The sequence below is a fragment of the Onychostoma macrolepis genome, chromosome 04 (assembly GCF_012432095.1).
Source record: "Onychostoma macrolepis isolate SWU-2019 chromosome 04, ASM1243209v1, whole genome shotgun sequence".
NCBI lineage: Eukaryota > Metazoa > Chordata > Actinopteri > Cypriniformes > Cyprinidae > Onychostoma > Onychostoma macrolepis.
In genome coordinates, this window is record NC_081158.1 from 31,756,046 (window position 1) to 31,776,283 (window position 20,238).

The 20,238-nt window shown below is 34.0% G+C and overlaps 3 protein-coding genes across 6 annotated transcripts; all 3 read left to right on the forward strand.

Annotated features, from left to right (window-relative positions):
- Positions 1–11: 11 nt before the first annotated feature.
- Positions 12–8,472, forward strand: si:dkey-14d8.20 (deleted in malignant brain tumors 1 protein). Of its 4 annotated transcripts, XR_009270766.1 has the most exons (15): positions 12–179; positions 1,947–2,152; positions 2,312–2,357; positions 2,448–2,786; positions 2,889–3,197; positions 3,539–3,856; positions 4,066–4,371; positions 4,461–4,763; positions 5,629–5,937; positions 6,046–6,351; positions 6,442–6,530; positions 6,650–6,749; positions 6,842–6,880; positions 8,104–8,188; positions 8,290–8,472. XR_009270766.1 is itself a non-coding variant. In XM_058773373.1 (13 exons), exons 3-12 carry the CDS (start codon positions 2,324–2,326, stop codon positions 6,740–6,742), a joined length of 2,406 nt encoding a protein of 801 aa, XP_058629356.1. In that variant the 5' UTR covers positions 12–179; positions 1,947–2,152; positions 2,312–2,323; the 3' UTR covers positions 6,743–6,749; positions 6,842–7,482. The 4 variants fall into 4 exon arrangements, 2 of the variants coding, with proteins under 2 accessions (XP_058629356.1, XP_058629357.1); XR_009270767.1 differs by lacking the exons at positions 6,842–6,880; positions 8,104–8,188; positions 8,290–8,472 and having other exon boundaries at positions 6,046–6,161; positions 6,314–6,351; positions 6,650–6,699; XM_058773373.1 differs by lacking the exons at positions 8,104–8,188; positions 8,290–8,472 and having other exon boundaries at positions 6,842–7,482.
- Positions 8,473–9,255: 783 nt separating this feature from the next.
- Positions 9,256–14,038, forward strand: LOC131539077 (deleted in malignant brain tumors 1 protein). Its single transcript, XM_058773390.1, has 7 exons — positions 9,256–9,398; positions 9,480–9,830; positions 9,918–10,226; positions 10,871–11,173; positions 11,986–12,294; positions 12,952–13,085; positions 13,172–14,038. The coding sequence occupies exons 2-7, from the start codon at positions 9,710–9,712 to the stop codon at positions 13,286–13,288; spliced, it is 1,293 nt and encodes a 430-aa protein (XP_058629373.1). The 5' UTR covers positions 9,256–9,398; positions 9,480–9,709; the 3' UTR covers positions 13,289–14,038.
- Positions 14,039–19,267: 5,229 nt separating this feature from the next.
- On the forward strand, positions 19,268–20,138 carry LOC131539094 (small lysine-rich protein 1). The gene is made up of 2 exons (XM_058773421.1): positions 19,268–19,494; positions 19,606–20,138. The coding sequence occupies exons 1-2, from the start codon at positions 19,492–19,494 to the stop codon at positions 19,861–19,863; spliced, it is 261 nt and encodes an 86-aa protein (XP_058629404.1). The 5' UTR covers positions 19,268–19,491; the 3' UTR covers positions 19,864–20,138.
- Positions 20,139–20,238: the final 100 nt, after the last annotated feature.

Sequence of the window (20,238 nt, forward strand, 5' to 3'; positions counted from 1 at the left end):
TCTTAAAGCCTCCCAAACATCACAGCCCAATCCAAAACAGAAAGAAAGCCAGAGAAAATGTCAAACATTCTTTCTTGTGTTTATTCTGTCTTGATCAGGTTTGTTAGTGTTGGAGGAGGCTGAGCAACACGCAACACTCCTGGTTATCAGATAATGCAGAAACAGCCAGATGTCAGTAGGTACAATAAATGAGGTATACTTTTGTTAAATTAAAAATATGTTTTATGACATTGAGAAACGGGTTAAATTATTCATATTTTAACTACCCTTCGATTATTTCTGCAATTATCTGATCAATGAAGACTCAGATGTTCAGCTTAGCAGGCCTGTCTGAGTTTGAATAACAAGGAGTGTCTTGTGCACACATACAAACACATCTCTTTAAGTATGCATTTATCACTTTTAATAGATCAAAATTGAATAGATTGCACAAAGTAGAAAAAAGAAGTTTAACAGACTGTCCAAGCTGTTGTTTTGCATACAGTGAAATTTGTTGCCTTGTTTATATTGTTAAGCTCAAAAAAGCACTATAAAAGTAGTCTATATAAGTCTTCTGAAATCTTCCATACAATACATTTTGTGAGAAACAGTGGTAGATTTAATTAAAAACAAATATATGAAAGCAAATACATTTAGCCACAAATCAATCAGTTCAGATAACTCTTTAAAAAAAAATTCTGTACAATATTTTCTTTAATAAATGTTCTCTTAATGTCATGTTTTTTGCCTCTCGTTATTCACAATTTTAAACCACAAGTAGTTGGACACAGTATAAACAAACCACATTACCAAATGAGATCTAAATGACATGTGAGATGAGTTTAAGCATTAACTTCATCTGAACCCTGTGATACTAGTAACAGTATACAACTGTCTGGCCATATAAAGAGTTCTGTATGTATAGTTCTGATATAACAAGAGCTGAACATGATTACACGTACATTTGTAGCCTAAAACTGAAAAGCTGAAGGCGTTGTGGTCCGATTCAAAGTACTTTGCATTATTTATTCAGCAGAGCAAATTGTTCTAAAACCCTTAAATGTTATTTGAATTATATTCAAAGCATCTGATTAGTGTGAGCCATGGATTTCACACTGGATATGCCATAAAATTTTTTAAAGGCAAATACACAGTTAAAAAAACAAATAGAAAATTGTTTAAAAAAAAAAAATCTGGAACTGCATGTGCTTATTTCACAACGGTCAATAGCTGTCTTAAACTACTTTTAATAATTGACACGTTACAATCAAACACTATTTTTAAGGAATTACTTAAAAAAAACTTAAAATGTTTATATGTCAATTAATATTTTTTAACTGCATATTAAATAAATAACATATGTTTGGAGTATGTGGAATCTGCACCTTTCTGGGATAAAAACAGGCACAATCTCTCCATAAACAAAAAAAACAAAACTCTTTTGCATGTATTACAAGAATGTAGATTTTAATATCTCAGTGGTCATAAGTTAAATGAAAATTTGGTTATTAAATTAGACCTTAATTAGCCTAAAGACTATAACGATAAGAATGAAAAAAATTCCTTGTCTTTCTATGTAGATTCTCGGTAAAAGGACAGATGAAAGTACCACTTCAGCTAAAATGAAATTTAACACCATGGATCATGAGGGATTAGTGGTCAAATTGAAGACTAAATGCAAAGTTACTTACTTAGTAAAGCAAATCTAAGAGAATTTAAGATGCAATTTGAATGGTACTCAAAGCAGCACAAGGCATCAGACACACGCTTCATTTCAGCCATGCCAGTTGCATTTACAATGACTAGCCTATATGTTATGTTTCAAAGAGATATATATATATATATATATATATATATATATATATCATGTTTGCTTCAGGAATATACTGATATACTTAAATGCATTTGCTTTTTGATGTCATGCTCATATGTGAGACGCAATTGGAATTCACTTTTTGCACTTTTAGTAAAAAGGTGTTTTGAAGTCAGACAGTGGGAGGAACCAGAGCCAAACAGATTTAACCAACCTCAACCTCAAATTCAACTCTATGTCCTAACATGGTGTAGGAGGCAGCCTCAATATTTAAATATGCCTGATTCTAATCATGTGCTTTAACAAGAGTGGACCTGCCAATTTAGGGACAGAAAAACAAAAGCAGGAGTGAACATTGCAGTGAGTTTCAAAATTTCACTTCAAAAATACAATTTCAGTGATTGTTCTTTGTGCATATGGATTTTGATAATATAACATAGCATCTATATTTGTACTTCTTGCTGGTGGCAATTTTAATATTAGTGTCTGGTTTATGTCATTTTGTGTCTGTTTATTTAGTGACAATCAACAATGCTGTGCTCCGTGTGGCTCATTCTATTTCTGAGTAAGTAGCAATACTAACACAATCAAGCATATTTTTTTTACAGATAATGCCAGTGTTTTTAACTCTTCTTATTTTTTCTGTAACATGAAGTTCTAGACAATACCATTTCAAGTGCGTCTGAATCAATCAGACTGGTAAATGGCAATAACTCTTGTTCTGGAAGATTGGAGGTTTTTTATAACAATCAGTGGGGAACAGTGTGTGATGATGGCTGGGATCTATCAGATGCAGCAGTGGTGTGTAGAGAGATGGGCTGTGGGGATGCTCTTGAGGCAAAGAGTGGTGCTTTTTACAGACCAGGTTGGGGAAACGTATTAATGAGCGATATTGCCTGTGTTGGAACTGAGTCTACGTTGAGCAGTTGCACCTCTAAGAAAGAGGGAGATTTTAACTGTGAACATTCAAAGGATGCTGGAGTCATCTGTCGCTGTAAGTTGCTGGTATTTCACTTGAAATACAGCTGTTTCGATGCTGTATGAGTGCAGTTAATAGTTATTTCTGATTCTGTTTTCTGCTCTGTGTGGACATTAGCCCTTGTCAGATTGGTGAATGGCAGTCACTCCTGTTCTGGACGAGTGGAGGTTTTCAATGACGATCAGTGGGGAACAGTGTGCGAGAACGGCTGGGATTATTCAGATGCTGCAGTGATATGTAAAGAAATGGGCTGTGGGGATGTTCTCGAGTTAAGGATTGGAGGCTTTTTTGGGCAGGGATCAGGATCGGTATGGCTGAGTGATGTACAGTGTTCTAACACCGAAACGACTCTGAGACACTGTAATTTACAGGGATGGGGACAAAACTCATGTGGACATGAGAAGGATGCTGCAGTCGCCTGTCAACGTGAGTATATAATCTTTTACACACAACACTACACATTGTGTTATGCAGTTGATTACCACAGAAAAATATGTTTACTCCTTCCTTAGTTTATAGCACATCAAGCATATATTTTTGTTGCTTATATTTCAAGCACTTGCATGAATTATTCAGTTTAAAAAATAAATAAATAACACCAACATAATTCCAGTGGATATCATTTTGTTCATTTACATCATGCCACAAATGCTGTGCATAGAAATTTTGTTGTAAAAAATAATCCAGAATATTTCTTGACTCACACGTCTTATTTTATATGAAACTGGGAAACTACTGACAACAGCTCTCATTATATTGTTATTCAGGCAGAATTAAGCTGGAAAATGGCTTCAGTGCTTGTTCTGGAAGAGTGGGGATTTTATATAATCGCTGGGGACACAATGAGTGGGGAACAGTATGTGATAATAACTGGGATCTATCAGATGCTGCAGTGGTGTGTAGGGAGATGGGATGTGGAGATGCTGTAGCGGCAAAGAGTGCTGCTTATTTTGGACACGGTGGGGGTATAATATTGTTGGATGATGTCAACTGCATTGGAAATGAACTCACCCTCACTGCCTGTGAGTCCAGCAGAATAGAATCTTACGATTTGCATTACAAGGATGCTGGAGTCATCTGTCAATGTAAGTTGCTCCATGTAAGAATATTGAAAAGAAAATATTGTCAATGACTAGTAGTTGTCATCATTTAACCCCAGGCTGCTTAAGGTCCATTATTATTATTGAATTTGTAGGGAAAAACTAGAATAAAGATTCTGTTCTGTATTTAAGTAAACTATCCTAATATGTTTTTAACAGCTTTTTTTTTATCTTCATTCTTGTCTGGCCATTAGCTCTTGTTAAGCTGGTGAATGGCACTAACACTTGTTCTGGACGAGTTGAAGTTTTTTTTGATGGCCGGTGGGGAACAGTATGCGATGATGGCTGGGATCAGTCAGATGCATCAGTGGTGTGTAGAGATCTGGGCTGTGGGAATGCTATAGAGGCAAAGAGTGGTGCTTATTTTGGACAGGGATCCGGACTTGTATGGCTAAGTGATTTACAGTGTGCCAGTTACTCTACTCTGAGAAACTGTAATTCAAAGGGATGGGGACAAAACAGCTGTGGACATGAGAAGGATGCTGGAGTCGCCTGTCAACGTGAGTACAAAACCTTGTACACAAAATGAACAGTATAAACGTTATCATATTTTGTCCGCTGGTAACACTCACATTTTTGTGGGCATTAGTTAACATCAGACTGGTGTACGGCATCACCTCTTGTTCTGGACGAGTGGAGGTTTTTCGTGACAATCAGTGGGGAACTGTGTTTGATGATGGCTGGGATCTATCAGATGCTGCAGTGGCGTGTAGACAGATGGGATGTGGAGATGCTATAGAGACAAAAGGTGGTGCTTATTTTGGACAAGGTGCGGGACAAATATTTATGGGCAGTATAAACTGTTTTGGAAATGAGACCATGCTTAGTGATTGTGAATCACATAGATGGGGAATGCATGACCATTCAAAGGATGCTGGAGTCATCTGTGACCGTAAGTGCAATGCGCTCATATTCTACACTCTCTCTTTCATTTTTCAATGCAGTACATCACTTGCTCAGCACTGGATCCTCTGCAGCGAATGGGTGCCGTCAGAATGAAAGTCCAAACAGCCTGATAAAAACGTCACAATAATACACAAGTAACCCACACCTCTCCAGTACATCAGTTAACATCTTGTGAAATGAAAAGCTGCATGTTTGTAAAAAGACAAATCCATCATTAAAGTGTTAAACTGTTGCATCTGGAAAAATGTGAGTCCAGAATCCATAATAACACTTCCTCCAGTAAAAAAGTCCATCCCCTGTTGTCCTCTCAAAATCCACCAACATATTTGTTTAGAACTGTTTTCACTTGCAAATGTTGCTTGGTCTGTGCATATTTCTCTACTGATTCAGAAGAGACTACTTTTTGACTGAAGAAATTAGATGGAGTATTATAGATGGAGGACTCGTATGTTAGACTGAAGCAGCAGTTTGTATTTAACAATAGATTTGTTTGTTATAAACATGCAGCTTTTTGTTTCTCAAGATGTTAATTGATGGACTGAAGTCGTGTGCATTACTTGTGGATTATTGTGATGTTTTATCAGCTGTTTGGACTCTCATTCTGACGGCACCCATTCACTGCAGAGGATCCACTGGTAAGCAAGTGATATCTCATCGACATCTTGGATGGCCTGAGGGTGAGTGAACTTTAAGCAAATTTTTGGGTGAACTATTTCTTTAATGCAGCCATGGGTGGGACTTTGACCTATATCAAAGAAATAATTAATAGTCACTGCTAATGGAGAAAACATCCTAAATATGTTTTTAAGCAGTGAATGTGTTTCTTTTGCTTTGATTTATGTGGCTGTTAGCTTCTCTCAGGCTCATTAATGGACATAACTCTTGTTCTGGACGAGTGGAGGTTCTCTATAATGGAATATGGGGAACAGTGTGTGATAATGGCTGGGATCTAGCAGATGCTGCAGCGGTGTGTAGAGAGATGGGCTGTGGGGATGTGATCGAGGCGAAGAGCGCTGCTCATTTCGGTCAGGGATCAGGGCCTGTATGGATAAGTGATTTACAATGTTCTGACACTGACTCAAGACTAAGAGATTGTAAATCAAGTGGATGGGGAAGAGGCAGCTGTGGACATGAGAAAGATGCAGGAGTCATCTGTAAAGGTGAGAGCAAACCTTTTAACAGCATACGATGTAGTCAAGTGTTTGTATATGTGCTTTATGGTCAACCTGTCATTATATATAAACTTTCTTCTTTTGTGTGAGCAATAGAAAACGTTAGGCTGGTCAGCAGCGCCAACCCCTGTTATGGACGAGTAGAAGTTCTTCGTGCCGGTCAGTGGGGAACAGTGTGTGATGATGGCTGGGATGCATCAGATGCTGCAGTGGTGTGTAAACAACTGGGCTGTGGGACACTTTTGGAAGTAAAGAGTGCTGCCTATTTTGGAAAGGGTTCAGGAACAGTTTGGATGAATAATGTAAACTGTTTTGGGAATGAGCCTACATTGATGAACTGTTCATATAATGCAACTCCAAACAGATGTGGCCATGAGAAAGATGCTGGAGTCATTTGTGGATGTAAGTGCCGATGTTTTCATTCTAGTGAGTGAGGTAATGCAGCAATGTGTTTTATTCATGGAGAGATTGATGACTTTTGATTTCACACAGCTGTTAAAGTCATGTTAAGGGTTGAAGTGAAGGCTAATCTTGGAGTTGACCCAAATGCTGCTGGAATAATAAGTAAACTTTCAGAGGAGGTGAGAGCAGTGGAAAGAGTGACATTGAGCTGTATCTTTTCACTACTTTTTGTTGTCATCTACTGGCTATTCATGTTACTGTTCTGTTCTCCGTATTTACATTCATTTGAATCTCATAGATTGGGAAGAATCTACAAATAAATGGGGCTTTCTCACTGAAAACTCAGACCGATGGAAAAATCTTCCATAAGAGAACAGGAGCTGCACCCTGACAAATTGGTAAGACTTCAACATTATCTTTAAAACTAAAGTTTAAATGTTTAATTGAATATTTTCCACAATAACAGTATACAATGCTGTTGGTTCCTCAGGTCATTTCTGGAGTACAGAGGAGAAGACAAGCAAACACTGTAGGGCATTGAATGCTACATCCTTCTTTCAGTCTGACCTTTTATAAATGAAATTAATAATTATCTTACATATTTTTCCACATATAACAGTGCTTTATATCATATCCTTGTACATGTTTTCCTAATGACAATGTAAGCCTAATATTTGTGTTTAGATGCTGACATTGTTTTGATACTGATAAAGTATCTTTGTGTCTCATTCTAACTTGCTAAATGTAAAAGTAATATATATATTGTAATCTTGATATAGCCAATATTGTATATATATTTTCAATATAAACCTGTCTGGAGCTAAATGAATGAACATATAATAACAATATGCTTAATAATTTAATTTAATCCAATTCTATTTACGGATGCATAATAAACATAAATAATGTGTGATTAAAGAATAATATTTCTGGATGTTGTAACCCTAGTCTTTCTGGTCCCAATTTCTGTATTTTAGTCTTGTTTTACAGAAAAAAGAAAAAAAAAACTTATGCTTAAATTATCCTTATTAATGTAAATATGGTACTATTTTACCATATGTAGGTAATTGCTTAGGTTTTGAAACAAAAATGAATCTTTCCACCCATGACATAAAAGCATCTGGTCTCGTGGTTGGTGAGTCGGTTTCTCATTTGTCAAAAAGAATGAGCCAAAGTATTTTCAGAAACGTTTTGTAAATCATTTGCAATGGGTAATGAACTGAGACAGACACGTGCATGTATTTAACAGGAAAAACAACTTATCGCAGTTCAAAAACAGGGTGAAGGCCCAACAGTGCATAATAAAATAAAGCCAAATTTTAATTTAAGACATGGAATGGCTTCAGAATGCATGGAATGATGCACTGAAGTCTTATTATGGTACTTTTTTGGTCATAAAGAATCCAGGATTATTTGTGGAAGGTAAATATTCAAAAGGTTCACAGTTTGCATCCTGTTAATGGGGCCTGTCAGAGTAATTAGGGAGGAAAAACACATTTGAACAACCAAACAAAATGGAAAAAAATGAACAACCTTCTGTTTGGTACCATTGTTATTTGTTTGCAAAAGCAAAAGTTTGAGCAGGATTCAAATTTTTGGGAATACTAAACAGTTTGGTCAGTTCCAAACAATGACAATGACCTTGATTGGTGCCCCTTAAAACCCAGCTTTATGAATAACTATTGTGACCAATACCTTATAGTTTCTTTTATGTCTAAATCTTTTATGTTTTATGTCTTATGCCTTGCATAGGTCATGGGTCATAGGCTTCCTTCTAAAGTGCAAATAGGCTGACTTCTACACCTGTTGCATATGTGCTGCAAATTACCCTGAAAAGGTGTGTTTGTCAGGGTCAACTGCAGGGAGGAGTCAGGCGCTGGAGGATGTACCTCTAGATAAATGCACTATAAATCTCCAACATACAAACTTATATTTCAGATTCAGAAGGAAGACAGCTGCATCCATGGGACACTTCAAAAGGTTTATACCTTTATTTTATTAATTTGTTCTAACGATTGCTTCTAAGGTATGATTCTCTCTAAAAAATATTTAATGTATACAAAGAATTAGAAAATGGTATTGATTTGTAGTATCCTTATAAGTAGGCTAAATTTAAACACACAGAGGTAATAAGTACATTTTGACAGTCTTCTCAATGTCAAAAAGTTGTACATTTCGTTGGATTTAGCTTTGAAACTTTGGGAACACCTTACATAAACAATTTTAATTGTATTCATAATGTACGTTATAATGTGTTTTATCTTTTCATAAATAATTGTAACCAAAGTTAAAGTGTATTATAGCCTAACATTTGCGGGTTCCTTGTTACTTCTAAAACTGGATGTTTGTCATAATAAAATTACTTTCTAAAGGTGTAACATAAGTATTATAACGTATTATTAATATGGTTTTAATGTCATACAATATAAGGTGCATTACAAGTCATATTTAATGCATTAAAAATGTTTCGTAATGCATTATATACAAAGGCTTCAAGTCTTTTATAATTGTGACCCTGGAGTACAAAACCAGTCTTAAGTCGCTGGGGTATATTTGTAGCAATAGCCAAAAATACATTGTATGGGTCAAAATGATAAATTTTTCTTTTATGCCAAAAATCATTAGGATATTAAGTAAAGATCATGCTCTATGAAGATATTTTGTAAATTTCTTACCGTGAATGTATAAAAATTTTTTGATTAGTAATATGCATTGCTAATAACTTCATTTGGACAACTTTAAAGGCGATTTTCTCAATATTTCGATTTTTTTGCACCCTCAGATTCCAGATTTTCAAATAGTTGTATCTGGGCCAAATATTGTCCTATCAATGGAAAGCTTGTTTATTCAGCTTTCAGATGATGTATAAATCTCAATTTCGAAAAATTGACACTTAAGACTGGTTTTGTGGTCCAGGGTCACAACTGATTATTCATACAAATCGGCTATTGTTCTTAATTTCTCTGACATATCTTTCAGTGTTATCATTTTTCTTAGTTTCTTTACAGCAGAGCTGCTGTGTACCACATGGCTCATTTTTCTTCAAAGTAAGAGCTTATTTTAATTTTATTTAAATTACTTTCGCCCTACATACAGCATGATATAAAGTTGTTCTCTCTCATGACAAGCAGTTCTGGGAAATCTCACGTCAGGCGAAGCTTCTTCAGTCAGACTAGTTGATGGCAGCAGCTCCTGTTCTGGAAGGGTGCAGGTTCTCCATGATGGAATATGGGGAAAGGTGTGTTACGATGGCTGGGATTTGTTAGACGCCAATGTCGTGTGTGGTGAATTGGGCTGTGGGGAAGCAAAAGAGGTGAAGTTAGCGGAATATTTTGGGAAGAGCCCAGAACAAATATGGATGACTAAGGTGAAATGTTTTGGAAACGAGACCTCACTGATAGAATGTCCAGTGGGTGGAGCGGACAAATGGGGTCAAAACTTGTGCCTACATGACTTGTATGCTGGAGTCATCTGTCAGCGTGAGTACAAAACCTTTAACATAATATTTAACTACATATCATGTGCTTAAAGTTGTCATGTTGTTTCTTATTAATGTGTCTTATCAGCCAGAACCAGGCTGGTGAGCGGCATCAACTTTTGTTCCGGACGAGTGGAGGTTCTTCATAATGAAACATGGGGAACAGTGTGTGATGATGGCTGGGATCTAACAGACGCTGCAGTGGTGTGTAGAGAGGTGGGCTGTGGGAATGCTCTTGAGGCAAAGAGCGCTGCTTATTTTGGAGAAGGTTTAGGACAAATATGGATGGACAATGTAAACTGCTCTGCAAATGAGTATGCATTGAGCAAATGTGAATACCGTGAATGGGGAGCGCATAACTGCAATCATTCAGAGGATGCTGGAGTCATCTGTCAGCGTAAGTGAGCTATTGCAAGAAATGCTTTCTATATGAGAGCTTGTTTCCGCCATGGGCTACAAAATGGCAACTTTTTGTCTCACAAGTCTGACTTTTTTTTCCTTGCAATTCTGAGAAAAAAAGAATTGCGAGATAGAAACCCGCAGTTCTGAGAAAAAAAGTCAAAATTCATAGAAAAAGAGAAAAGGGTCATTCTGAGAAAAGGGTCATATAAATGCAGGATTGAAAGATGTAAACTAAAAATTCTGTGAAAAAGTCAGAAAAAGAAATGCAAGATATAAACTAGCAATTGTGAGAGAAATGAATTAAGCAATTATTGTTTTTTTTTTTTTGTATTTCGTGGCAGGATGTAGACTTGTGAGATATTTCGAGAAATAAGGTCAGAATTTTTTCTATGATTGCAACTTTACATCTCGCTACTCTGAGAAAAAAGTCAGAATTGTGAGATATAAACTCAGAATTGCGAGAAAAAGTATGAATTTTGAGATTAAAAAGTTGCAGTCACTTTTAAAAACTTTCTGTGGCAGAAATGAACATTCATAGCTTTTTGTACTGTATTTATAATTGAAATTTTAAAGTAAACAACAATCAGTATGATTGTAATGGCTTGCCGTTTCTTTTCTTTTCTTCTGCATGGTGATCAGCTGTTACAAGGCTGATAGAAGGCACTGATGCTTGTTATGGAAGAGTGGAGGTTCTCCATGATGGAAAATGGGGAACCGTGTGTTATGATGACTGGGGTGCATCAGATGGAGCAGTGGTATGTAAAGAGATAGGCTGTGGGAACATTTACAAATATGGTGCTTATTTTGGAACTACATCTGAACAAATATGGATGGACAATGTAGACTGCACTGGAGAAGAGGCAGCTCTGAGCACCTGTGCATTTCAGGGATGGGGAACTCATAACTGTCTTTTTGCCAGACACGCTGGAGTCATTTGTGACCGTGAGTTGCAAATTGTCAATTCAAGTTAAACTTAAATCAAAATTGTGTCATTATTTGCTCATACATTTGAGAAGTTTCTTTTTAATGTTCAGTGAAGGTGTCATGCATGTGAGTGACTAAGGACAGAATATTTGTCTTTGCGCCGATTCCTTTAACAGATTATCGCACCTTCTCAGATAAAGATCTTTGTATAAAGATCTGAAAAGCTCTTATGAGTGGCAATTATAATATATATATATATATATGTATATATATATTACACAAAAACACGCACATTTTGAATTAATAAATTGAATTTTGTGTTTTAAATAATTATGTACAAATCTATATTGCATTATATAAATTATAAATCAGTAAATAAAAATCATCTGATTATTGACGCTTTGCTCGTTTTATCATTTGTTTATCTTGCATGCTTGAAGAAACAGCCTAAAAATTAAACTAAAATAATATTATTTTTTGTAATGTAAAAAACATTATTCAAGAATAAATGGAATATTTGTTTTTGCACAACATATTCTCCAAAAACATTAATGCACATTCTCAGATCCACTGGTATGTATGCTAACAGAAAGATCTGAAAAGGTTTTGCTGGATACCAAATCAATAAATTAATAGTTTTTTAAAAAGTGCTTTATTGTCATAAATGTGTTTGCATACAATATTGCCAAAGCACTGTTCACAAAACAAGTAATGACAAGAAATATAAATATACGGATTAACAACAACAAATAACCATTATGTAAGATATATACTAAAACATACACATATGTTTTTCATGTTTTTGTTGTTTTCGTCGGTGTGGCCATTAGTCCCGGTCAGGCTGGTGCATGGGAGTAGTATTTGTTCTGGACGAGTGGAGGTTCTTCATGACGGTCAGTGGGGAACCGTGTCAGATGATGGCTGGGATCTAACAGACGCTGCAGTGGTTTGCAGAGAACTGGGCTGTGGAGATGCTGTAGAAGCAAAAGGTGGTGCTTATTTTGGACAGGGATCTGGTCCAGTATGGATGGATTCTGTTGACTGTGTTGGGAAAGAGTCTTCACTCATACAGTGTAACATAAATCACTGGCAACACTACAACCTTGATCACCTGCATGATGCTGGAGTTATTTGTGGTGGTGAGTGCCAATCAAATTTTAATTAGTGCTGCCAAACGATTTATGCATACATAAATACACACGTACAGTATATATATTTGAAAATATTTACATGTACATATTTATATTCATATATTTTATATTACCGGTATATATAAATATATTTAAAATATAAACATTACATATTTTTTCTTAAATATATACATGCATGTGTGTGCATTTATATATACATAATAAATATACACAGTACACACACATATTATGTAAACAAAAACTTTTATTTTGGATGTGATTAATTGTTTGACAGCACTAATTTGAATATTCAAATATTCATATTTAAAAATATCTTGTAGTAATTGAAGTAAATTCTAAAGCTGATGTTTATTTGTGTCTTAAAGCATTAAATGTAGTGCAAATCTATATTGCCAGTGAATAAAAATGATGTTGATTGTTGAGGTTTTGCCTATAATTTGTTTATAATTTATTTTACACTTGAATTGTATGCTTGAGAATATTTAAGTAATATTATTTTATATAATATTTGAATATTATATAATATATTTGATGTAATATATCACAAATATAAAAGAATAAATATAACAAATAATTGGAATGATTTATTATATAGATTATATTGATATAAATACTTAATTTGACATCTTCCACAATGTTCTTCAGAGTCCTATTCCAGATCTGGAGAGTCTGTCCAGGGCTCAGAAACAAGTGTTAAAGTCCTGTTGAGGATTGAGGTGCAGACCGACCCCATGTTCGACCCAAATGATCCCAGAACCATGAGTAAACTCTCAGAGGAGGTGAGCAGTGGCAGGAGTAACAACGATCTTCTGGCTGTTGATGTTACTATTGATTCTCTGTATTTACATTCATTTGAATCTCATAGATGGAGAAGAAGCTGCACATTAGCAGACCTTTCTCACTGACTTGGAAAACTCAGAAAGATGGAAAAGTCTTTCAGGAAGTTTCCCAGAAAAAGAAAGCTGCAAGAAAATGTAATTGACATGCTGGAAAATGCATTGTTATTTTAATGAAATTGTAATTGTAATGAGATGTTTTATTTCAAATGTACAATATTTGTAAAAGAAAACAAATACAGCTTTCTAATTTATTAATTCCAGCTGTTTAACAAGTAAATGAAAATTAAGATTTGAATCCCCTATTAAATAAATAAAATATAATACCACGATGGAAAACATTTTAATATATAATACATATACTTAATTACTTTTGAATATTTACATGTTATAAAATGTTGGGATTAATTTTACCAGTGTAGTTGAAAGTGTCCCATTGGCAAATTCACCCAAGGTATGTAATTGGCAATTCTGAATGTGATCCAAAAACAACTTAAGTAATTCTTAAGTCATTAAAATATCAAAGGATGTCAGGCTTGTATATTTTTTATAATCATGTCCTGCTTGTACATTTTAACAGCTATAATAATGAACAGCTTTCCACCCATCTAAAACAAAACAAACAAACAAAAAATGTTGCTTTGAGATGAATTAGTTGTCATTTGTTTGTAACCAAAAGCTATCTTTTAGGTAAATTGCAAATGGGAAAATTTACATTTGGTACATTGTCTTATCTGCACAACCAGTGCTTGGTAATGTTCTCTTCACCACTTTGTTGGTACGCAATGCATTTTCTAGGTTTGAAAAGTTATTTCTTACGACCAATTTGTAAAGTATAAACCATTTCGAAGATGTCCCATTCACTATGTATTTGTTCCTATGCAATTTCTATATTTACATAATAAAAATGAATACTCCTTTTTTCAGTCAGTGATATTTTAGATTATTCTAACATTATGTCCCGTTCTATAGACACAATTTTGAATCAAAAATAAATTAAAGGCTTTATTTTGGCTTGGATAGAAAAAAAAGTGTAATAAAAATAAGTGCATTAGTGTAATACACATAATTCACCACAGAATAGCAACATTCAGCTATGTTCTTCTGTAACAATTTTGAAGTATATCTATTAGGTTATATATTCATTAAGCTGCCATGTTTTTTTTACTCAGCTTAGAGATCTAAGATATTATTTCTACTAAAAGGCGATGTTTTTCTTGTTTCATAGGATAAATGATTTGATACCACAGTAACATATATATATATATATACATACACACACACACATACACATACATATACATACACTATATAACATATCCTACATGATATAACTGCCTGATTCTTTTTTTTTCCATCGCAAAATTTGACTTTCCATCCAATATACATAATTTTTCATCCGCACCACAAGGCAAGTGGGTTTGTCATTCAGTCTGATTTCCTCGGCTGCTTGATGACAGTCACAATGACCATAGACATAATAAAGATATTTAATAAATGAAAATGAAATATGTGCTGTTAAAGTGACATTTTTAATTTAAAACCAAAATAATCTGCAGGACCTGCACGTGCTGTTGTTGTGACCATAGACATAATAAGACGGTCTATGGTCACAACAACAACACGTCCAAGTCCTGCAGATTATTTTGGTCTTAAATTAAAAATGTCACTTTAACAGCACACATTTCAGCTCAACTGTAAACAAAACTGGCACACAGTCCGATAAACTAGTTAGTTTCTGTAACTACCAAACATCCTCAAAGCCTTGAGAGAGTCTCAGGACTCGTGACATTTGATCAGCCGTGAAGCTTATTTATTTAAGATCAGTCATAGTAACCTTTTTCATTTTGAACTGATTTATGATTTATTTATTCATTCAAGAGTAGGCTAATTTAAAAGAGACACACCAGAACATCCAATGAACTCAGACAGACTTAACGTACATTATTTTTATGTTTCACATCTTTAACTTACATATAACTGTTACTTAGCAAAGAAAGGGTCATTTCTTTTAGACACCATTTATGATTGTTTCACACCCTCCTGTGTGTGTTTATTACATTAGAAATAAGTTGCTGGAAACAAGTACTAAATTGATTATTCAGTATCAGAAATATTTAGAAAATTTTTAATATTAGCAATTAAAAATTGAATTGCAGGATTTTCTTGTGTTCTATTTCATGATTGGTTACATTTTTAAAACATGCAAATCAAAATAACTTTGGACTCCGAATTTATTTCAGCTATAAATATAACCTTGCATTAAATTATTTTGCATTGATTTAATATTTATTAATAAACTGAGTACACTCTAAAGCAAAGAAAAACAACAACAGAAACACGCATCTAGTAAATAATTGATTTTCTTTAGTACAAATATATAATTAGATTCTTATCCACACATCCATTCTTCAAACTGTTTGTCTACTGTAGGGTCGAGAGGAGAGGATCTGGAGTCTCCAATGTTTTGGGCCGCAGTCGGAGAAACGCTGAACGCAAGGCCGGTCCATCACAGGGCTTATTACACACTTAAAAAAATAATATATATATTTTTTAAAGTCAGTGCAATGCAAATAAGCGCCCTCCTGTGGTGAGTTGTGTAAATTAGCCTACATTTTTTACGGTCCAGAGGAAATACTTTTATTTTTAAAACATGAGAATCAAAAGAATTTAACCAAACGCCCTCCTGTGGTGAATCTGGTGAATTACACTGGTGTTGTTTTTTCCCTAGTGTTATTATAACTTAAACCAGAGTAAAAACTTTTAATTGTATTATTTTATATTAATTAAATATTATTTAAGTGTATTTAAATATTTGAGTCAGCGGAAAGAAATCAACTGAGCATCGCCCATAATTCGAGCGAAAAGATAATTATTTTGAATTGATTTAATATAACTGTCAGAGGAAAACCTTGAATTATAATATTTTGCATAGATTGCTTAATAAATTATCGATTATTATATGCAGCAACAAACCATCTGGCAAATACTTACTTTATTAGAAGAAATATATTCATGATAAATGACAAATGTCCTTTAATATAAATCTCAGTAGTTAATTTTTAAAATATGCGAATCAAAAGAACTTAACGAAACGCCCTCCTGTGGTGAATTGTGAGAATTACATTGCTGCTCGAGTCGGAGTTGGATTTACTTTTTTTTTTATATATATCGATTTAATATAATTTAATATATTGTTGATTACACCGTGCATTGTGTGATTAGATGTTGATATTTGCCAAATCTTAGATCTGTAAATTACAAAATTGCAGTGAAACGCAAATTAACGCCCTCCTGTGGTGAAATTTGTGAATTACATCAAAGCTCCGCCCTCATAGGGAGACTTTCAACTTTAGCTAAAAATACTAGTGCTGGGCAACGATTAATCGCGATTAATCGCATCCAAAATAAAAGTTTTTGTGTACATAATATATGTGTGTGTATTGTGTGTATTTATCATGTATATATGAATACACACCCATGTATGTATATATTTAAGAAAAATGGAGTGATGGAGTGACTTGCATTGATTCGATTTACAGCATTAAAAAAAAAGTCTTTGAAAAACCTTGAATTATATTATTTTGCAAGCTACAGAATTATTAATAATTTATTATTGGCAACATGATATCTGGAAAACATCTGTTTTTTTTTTTGTTTTGTTTTTTAAGAATATATTCTAAACAAAAAACATTTAATAGTAACTAACTGAGCAGTGCACGAATTACATTACGCTGATTTTTCTAGGACTGTAATTCGAGGCAATTATTTTAAATTTAATTATTTTAAATTAATTTAATATCATATACATTTTCAAAATCACCTCTTTTGATGAGCAGACATATATGCTTAGATCTGTAATATTCAAAATTGGAGTCTGTTTTTTTTTTGTTTTTTTACAGTCTATGGCTAAAACGCAAGTGAAAAGCCCTCCTGTGGTAAAATATGTCAATTACATCAGAGCCCCTCCCGTAAAGGGAGACTCTCAACTTTAGCTAAAAATGCTATTTTAATGGAAACAGCTCGGCACATCATAAATTAACTGCATGAGTGCTCATTTTAAACACGTTTGCATGACATAGTCAAGTGTCCGCTTCAAGGAAATCGCTGCGACAAGGTTATTATGACCTTTATTTATTTATTTATTTATTTTGCTGTTGTTGTTCCTCCTGAGCCGGCTGCCCTCCTGTGGTGAATTGAGTGAATTGCATTTATTCGAGTTACAGCAGTAGGCCTATATAAAAAAAAAAGTCACATGAAAACCTTTAATTATTTTGGAAGCTTCAAAATTACTTAAATTATTATTGGCAACAAGATATTTTTTTTTGAAGAAATATATATTTTAAAAAGTCATTTAATATGACTTTTCATTAAAAAGGAAAGCAGCACATGAATAACATTGCTGTTATTTTCATGGGTCTGTAATTCATGCCAAAAGATAATTATTTTGAATTGATTTAATACATCGAATAAATGATTTATTACCCTTTGATTTTGCAGATGTTGATTTGATTAACCTTACAAATATATTCTTAGATCTGCAATATTTATTTTTTAAGAAATAGTTAGCCAGTAAGTTAGCCCTCCTGTGGTGAGTTAAAGTGAATTACATCGATGTGGGTTTTTTTCTATTGCTATAACTCGAGGCAGAGGAAAATCTTGAATTATAGTATTCTGCATAGATTCCTTAATAAATTATTGATTATTATATGCAGCAACAAACCATCTGGCAAACATTTATTTTATAAGAAGAAATATTTTCATAGATCTGTACACTAAATGTCCTTTGACCTTTAATATTAATTTCATTATTTATTATAATCATTTTTTTTTTTTTTTTTTTTTTTTACATGCGAATCAAAAGAACTTAACCAAACGCCCTCCTGTGGTGAATTGTGTGAATTACATTACTGCTATTTATTGCGGTCATACTGTAAAAAAAAAAAAAAAGGGTCATACTCATAACTCGAGCTTTTTTTGTTTGTTTGTTTGTTTGTTTGTTTTTTGTACAATATCATTGATTAAATTGTTGATTACCTTGTGATTTACTAGATGTTGATTACATTTGCTAAATCATCTCTTTTGGTTAGTACAAAAAAATTACAAAAGCAGTCAGCGAAACGCAAAATTAACGCCCTCCTGTGGTGAAATTTGTGAAGTACATCAGAGCTCCTCCCGTAGAGGGAGACTCTCAACTTTAGCTAAAAATGCGTAATGCGTAAATCAATGGAGATGATGACTGAATATGCTGTATAAAAAACTCGGCACATCATAAATGACCTGCCTGAGTGCTAATTTTCAACAAGTTTGTATGACATAGTCAATTGTAAGCTAGCGTCCTTTTCAAGGAAATCGCTGCGACAAGGCCCAGCTAAATAAGTAAACTTTACCTTTTAGCTCTTCCCCGATTGTCATAGTTTTTCGCTGTTGTTGTTCCTCATGAGCCGTCTGGTTCGATTCTTGTATGAATAAGTATTTATCCGATCTAAACTCGTTTCTGTTTATCTAATATGAAGAAGTATGTGTTTGTTTGTTTTTTCACGTGGGAACTGTTACTTTTCTCAGCGCATCGTCAGAATGGACCAATCACAGTTATTTGTAATTACTACATATATAATTACTTCTATAATATAATCATTTTACAAAAATACCCAACTATATTTCAGTATACTTGCCAGATATACATCCTTATATATCCTCCAACAGATTTGAATAATTATACGTTTGTGTGTACAAATTTATTCAATAAAACAAAAACTCTATTAATTAAAAAAAACTTCTTTTTATTTTTTAATTATATAAATATATATATATTTTTTTTATTATTATTATTATTATATTTTTTTTTTTTGGTTATTTTATTTAACATTATTTTTATTTAACATCTTTCTTTCTAGTTATTAGAATATTCAGGAAGGTTCCTATTTCTCAGTTTATGAATATCACTCCAAAGTCTTACTATATGATCAGACATCAGGTTATTCTTACATGTACTGCAGGTTCACGTGGGGGGTCACAGCAAATAAAGATCCCAGTCCAACCTGAAAAGCCAGTTGGTGGATGAGTCCCATGTAAAAGCTCCCATGACCCGTCACTAGGACAACCCTAGATAAACAACAGCACACAACAAAAGACCTCATAAACGAGGAACACATTGGAGAGGAACGGCAGCTTTTGGATAGAATTCCTGTTAAAGCTGATTGCAAAATGAGTTTAAAATCTAGGAAAGCATTTTCACATGCATTGACTAGGGTCAGTTCACAGTTTTTCTGAAACAAAGGTTTTTTGTTTTGTTTATTCAGAGTGTATTCAAGCGTCTAACTATTGTGTGAGCGGAAGGGACTAAAAAATGGTGAGAAATTTTTAACTTCTATTCACTTTTCATTTTCATAGAAGACAGAAAGAGAAACATCTGGTTGAAATCTTTGAAGATTTCTTGCATACATTCCCAAAATCTTTATAGCCTTCAGGTACCAAAAAGTCAAGATCTCAAAGTGCCAAGCCTGCAGCAAAGAGCAAAAGCAAGCGTTCTTCCAAGAAGAGGTCTGTCAGTGCCAAATCCACAAAGGCAGATGTGGATATTCTAAGTCCAGCTGCCATGGAGAACGTCTACTACATCTCCCATAATGCAGTGGACTGCTTGGAGTTCAGAGGATTTGGCTGGACTGGAGCCACCAAGAAGAAAGGAAAAAAGGGCAAAAAACAAAAGAGCAAAAAATGAAATGTACTTTTGTGCCAATTAAACTGTCTGTAAATATAATCAACACAAATATCTTATTTATTCGATTATTTCACTTCTTTCAATGGCCAGTTGTTGCATTATAAAGTGGCCAATTTTATTAATTTTAGCCAAAAATGGATTTGTAAAATGTTGCATTTATCTCGGCTGATTCTTTATTTTTGATTTATTTATCCCATCATATAAAACTTGTTACAACCCAATAAATGTTGAAACCTTCCAACTGGCTTTCTGAAACTCTATATAAGGTGATAAACTTAAATGCAGAGGTTCCAAAAAAAGTTTGGAAGGAAAACAATAATTTTGGCATGCTAGTATACCAGAAAAAACACCAGAGGGCAGTGCAGAACATATAAT